Here is a 5,705-nt window from a genome sequence, read left to right on the forward strand (position 1 = left end):
ACACACACACACACGCTCAAAACATGCGCACACACACACACACACACGCTCAAAACATGCGCACACACACACACACACACACTAACACACGCACACACACACTAACACACACACACACACACTAACACACACACACACACACACTAACACACACTAACACACACACTAACACACACACTAACACACACACACAAAACATGCACATACACACACAAAACATGCACATACACACACAAAACATGCACATACACTAAACATTTATAGTCAAGTGGTTAAGGGTCTCTCACACAAACACACAGTAAACAGAAAGACATGTAAGACCATCAGATATAGGAACAGAATTAGGCCATTCAGCCCCTCAAGTCTTCTCTGCCATTCAATCGTGGCTGATATGTTTCTCAGCCCCGTTCTCCTGCCTTCTCCACATAACTTTTGTTGCCCTTAGTAATCATAGAATCCTACAGCACAGAGACAGACACTTCAGGCCAACTCATCTATGCTGACCAGGTTTCCCAAACCAAATTATTCCCATTGCCTGCATTTTTGCCTGTCCCTAGGTACAGTGAGAAATTTCAGTTTGTGTGCAGCACAGACAGATCGTACCATACACAGTGTATCGAGGTAATAGAACAGACCGAGGAAAGCGATGTTACAGCTCCAGAGAAGGTGCACAAAGAGTGAGATCAACATTAAATTTAAAATTTGAGAGGTCCATTTGGACATCTAATAACAGCGGGGAAGAAGTGTTCTTGAATCTATTTGTAAATGTCTACAAACTTTTATATCTTCTGCCTGACGGAAGAGATTATAACCAAGATGGGAGGGGCCTTTGATTATGGTGTTTGTCCCATATCCCTCTAAACCTTTCCTTTTCAAGTACTTGTCAGAAGGTCTTTTAAATGTTGTAATTGTACCCTCCTCTACCACTTCCTCTGGCAGCTCGTTCCATACACGCTCCACTCTCTGTGTGAAAACGTTAACCCTCAGGTCCCCTTTTAGATCTTTCCCCTTTTGCCTTTAACTATGCGCTCTTGTTTTGGACTCCCTTACTCTGGGGAAAAGACCTTGGCTCTTCACCCTATCCATGCTCCGGATGATTTTATAAACCTATGCAAGGTCATCCCTCAACCTCTGACACTCCAGAGAGAAGTCACAGGTAGACAGGGTGGTGAAGAAGGTATTTGGCACGCTTGCCTTCATTGGTCAGAACACTGGATAGCTGTGCAGGACATAGGTTCTCCAAAAGTGGCCTCACCAATCTCTGTCTTAAATACACTCAATGACTTGGCCTCCACAGTCTTCTGTGGCAATAAAGGCCCATTGGGGAGGTTGTAGCCCAGTGGTATTATCGCTGGACTATTAATCCAGAGACCCGGGTAATGTCTTGGGGACCCGGGTTCGAATCCCGCCACGGCAGATGGTGGAATTTGAATTCAAAACTGGAATTAAGATTCGAATGATGACCATGAATCCATTGCTGATTGTCGGAAAGACCCATCTGGTTCACTAATGTCCTTTAGGGAAGAAAACTGCCATCCTTACCTGGTCTGGGCCTACACGTGACTCCAGACCCACAGCAATGTGGTTGACTCTCAGCTACTCTCTAGGATGGGCAATAATAGACAGCGACACCCTCATCCCATGAATGAACCTTTTAAAAAAAAAATCACCACCCTCTGGCTAAAGAAATTTCTCCTCAACTCAGTTCTAAAGGGTTGTCCCTTCACTCTGGGGCTGTGCCCTCAGGTCCTAGTCTCTCCTATGAGTGGAAACATTGCCACGACCACTGTATCCAGGCCTCTCAGTATTCCGTAGGTTTCAATCAGATTCCCCCCTCATCCCTCTAAACTCCATCGAGTACAGACCTCAACCTCTCCTCATATGACAAGCCCTTCATCCCTGGGATCGTTCTTGTGAACCTCCTCTGGAGCCCCTCCAAGGCCAGCACATCCTACCCTAGATACAGGGCCTGAAACTGCTCACAACATTCCCAAGACAGTCTGACCAGAGCCTTATACAGCCTCAGCAGTGCATCCCTGCTGTTGTATTCTAACCCTCTCAAAATGAATGTTAACATTGCATTTGCCTTCCTAAATGCCAGCTGAACCTGCATGTTAACTGTAAGAGAATTCTGAACTAGGACTTCCAAGTTCCTTTGCGTTTCGGATTTCCAAAGCCTTTTCCCAATCCAGAAAATACTCTAAACCTCCTTTTTACCAAAGTGCATAAGCTCACACTTTCCCACACCGTATTCCACCCACCACTTCTCTGCCCACTCTCTGAGCCTGTCCAAGTGCTTCTGCAGCCTCCCTCCACCTATCTTTGGACATCTGCAAATGTAGCAACAATCCTGTCAGTTCCTTCATCCAAAAACAAAATCAGACATTGCTGGTTAAAAACTCAGGAGGTCTGGCAGCATCTGGGGAGAGAAAACAGAATTAACGTTTCGGCTCCACCTTTCCTCAGCACTTCAGTAGTCATATCTGAAACATCTGCAGACGCAGAAGTAGTCAGACACACACTGTAAACAAACATGCAAAGTGCATTTAGGCTGACGCACTGAGACACAAACAGGCTTGTGCCCATATGTGAGCCTGACACGCACACTGTCAGAGGCGACAGAGCCCTGATGCACATGTAATCACACAACAGCTCCAAAACACACATGCAAACAGGTACCCAAACAGAGACATAAAGGAATGCGAGCTCTCCGAGACACAGAGAAACACACAGACGGGCCAAGATGCCACGACCATGATTTTCCCAATTAAAACACGCAAACTTGGGGCCAAAAGCAGAGACTGTTTGCTGCTGGTTTCAACAAACAGATAAAGAGGAACAATTGGTGCAGTATTCACTGCACAGCAGAGGGGGTCTAACAGCTCCAGCTGACCTCAGTGCTCACTCCTGAATGCCTGCTCACTCCAAACTGCAGAGGAAGTCTTCAGCACAGGCCAAGACTCCAGGAGGCAATCTGGCTGAGGGGCTGAATACTGAAGGAGTGCCACTGATTCCCTCGCAGAGCCTCCCAGAAAATGGCAAGGAAATGAGCCTGGAACATGTTTTGTTTTAATTTCATTTGCCATTTCCTCCACAAATCGAAGTGGATTCCAGCAACGATGCAAGGAGGAAACACATGACACTAGTACTGAGCTCAGCACTGACCCTCCGACAGCGCGGCGCTCCCTCAGCGCTGACCCTCCGACAGCGCGGCGCTCCCTCAGCGCTGACCCTCCGACAGTGCAATGCTCCCTGATTATGAAATGTCGGGGAGGGAGGGGGTGGCGTATGACGAGAGAGAAGGAAAGGATGGGGAGTCTGTGTCTGACTGCCACCTTGTAGCGGGGAATACGAGGCCGGAGTAGATAGAGAGAAGCTGTCCCTGCTCAGAAAAGAACAAGAACTAGTGGGGAATAGAGTTAAATGGATGTGCAAGGACAGCAAAGGTGACACGGGGAGAAACATTTTCATCCAGCCAGCACTGGGGGTGTGGAATGCCCTGCCTGGAAATGTAGCGGAGGCAGGTTCAGTTGAGGTAGTTGATTTGGATAAAAGTGGTGTGCAAGAAGGAAAGGACAGGAGGCTGGCACTTGGTAACGATGCTCAGATGGATAGCAGGTGCAGCCGTGATGGGCCGAACAGCCTTCAGCTGCAACATCGCACCTCAGTGACCCGAGACACCAGCATGGATACGGAAAGCCCCAGCCTGCAGCTGACCTCTGACGTGTTTCCCCTCCAAACCTGGGCTGTGCTGACCTCTGACCTGCGCGCCCCCCCCCCCTCAAAACCCGGGCTGTGCTGACCTCTGGTCTACCACCGGAGCGTTGGCAGAGAGCAGAGACATGACGGTCGATTTCCCCGTTCCTTGCAGCCCGATGATTCCGATCACAAGGACGTCTGTCTGGTCCAGCAGGAACTGAAACGCCAAGGACAGGGGACAAGGCAGGGTCAATCGTACACAAGGGTCACTCCGCTACATCAACTGGCTCAGTCATTTCACCCCCAGCAATCCCGGGTCGGTCTTATCCAACCTCAGCTTTGTCAATTTCGCTTCTGGTCTTACACCCTTCAACTGGACCTGCACACTCCCAGGCCCGTGTGTGCGCGTAGAAGTGCTTCCAAACATCGCCCTGAAAGTTGGAATCTTCAGTGAATGTCTCCTTGCTGCTACTTTCCCTGAATTGTCTCTTGATGTTTCCTGCCTCCTGGTTTGGAGAACTACATGTGAGAATCTGTATCTGTATTTCCTTTTCTGCCAACAGGTGCATTATTGGGATGTTAATTTGGATATTTACGAGGCCCCTTGTTTTTTATTGATTCATTCAGAAAATGCCACTACGCCACATTTATTGCCCATCCCCGATTGCCCAGAGGGCAGTTCAGAGCCAACCACGTTGCTGTGGGTCTGGAGCCACATGTAGGCCCAGACCTTGTAAAAAGGCAATTTCCTTCCCTAAAGGACATGAGTGAACCAGATGGGTTTTTTCCGACAATCAGCAATGGATTCATGGGCATCATTGGATGACTAATTGCATGAATTTTTTAAAAAAATTGAATTCAAATTCCACCATCTGCCATAAGGGGCGGCAATGGCCTAGTGGTATTATCGCTGGACTGTTAATCCAGAGACCCAGATAATGTTCTGATTTCGAATCCCGCCATGGCAGACAGTGAAATTTGAATTTATTAAATATCTGGAATTAAGAGTCTAATGATTGTGAATCCATCGACGATTGTCGGAAAAACTCATCTGGTTCACTAATGCCCTTTAGGGAAGGAAACGCTCATCCTTACCTGGTCTGGCCTACATGTGACTCCAAACCCAGAGCAATGTGGTTGACTCTCAATTGCCCTCTGGGCAATTAGGGATGGGCAATAAACGCTGCCTCACCAGTGCCACCCTCATCCCGTGAATGAAGAAATGAACCGGGGACGCTGGAATATTACCTGGATTTCTGAATTAATGTGTTACAGACCAGACCAGAAGCTCTCAATATAATTTTCAGAAGGTAGCCTAGACACTAGCTTATTCTTATTTTAATAGATAGGTGGGAAGTAGCGTGTTCCAGATGGGACGTAACTGGTGAAACTATTTGATGTGAAGCAAAACAATTTATTTAAACGCTATAGTTAAAATACAAACGAGCGAGTATTTAGAATGACAATTGTGGGAAAACTTCAGCGAATAATAGATACAGTACCTATTACTAATTAATCATTCCACAAAAGTAACATCCCAATAATGCACCCCTTGACAGAAAAGGAAATACAGATACAGATTCTCACATGTAGTTCTCCAAACCAGGAGGCAGGAAACATCAAGAGACAATTCAGGGAAAGAAATAGCAAGGAGACATTCACTGAAGATTCCAACTCTTTTGAGACCCCAAAAAGCAACTAAAAACTGAAACAAAACATCAAGAAAGCCTGGTCTGTGAGAGCTGGCTATATCCAGGCTGCTTCCATTATTGAAACTTATAAAATAAACCCAGGACCTCACAAATTGTTTACTTTCTGAGAGGCAGCTCAACACTTCTGCCTTACAGCCTCACTTCAAAAAAAAACGACACAAGAACCTCTTAAAGTGACTGCATCATCACAATTAGTCCTTACAATAATACCACTAGGCCATTTCCTCCTAATGCTTTCAATGTCCACAGTGCTGAGGGAGTGGGCACTGTCGGAGGGTCAGTGCTGAGGGAGTG

General features: G+C 46.9%; 1 protein-coding gene across 1 annotated transcript in view; it reads right to left on the reverse strand.

Annotated features, from left to right (window-relative positions):
• Positions 1 to 3,970, reverse strand: part of smg9 (SMG9 nonsense mediated mRNA decay factor) — a 19,405-nt gene extending 15,435 nt beyond the window's left edge. The window contains exon 1 of the mRNA XM_048620648.1: positions 3,804 to 3,970. Within this exon, the coding sequence (XP_048476605.1) occupies positions 3,804 to 3,844 (41 nt within the window). The 5' untranslated portion in view covers positions 3,845 to 3,970. The remainder of the gene's footprint in view (positions 1 to 3,803) is intronic.
• Between the last annotated feature and the right edge of the window lie 1,735 nt (positions 3,971 to 5,705).

The sequence above is a fragment of the Rhincodon typus genome, chromosome 47 (assembly GCF_021869965.1).
Source record: "Rhincodon typus isolate 14 chromosome 47, sRhiTyp1.1, whole genome shotgun sequence".
NCBI lineage: Eukaryota > Metazoa > Chordata > Chondrichthyes > Orectolobiformes > Rhincodontidae > Rhincodon > Rhincodon typus.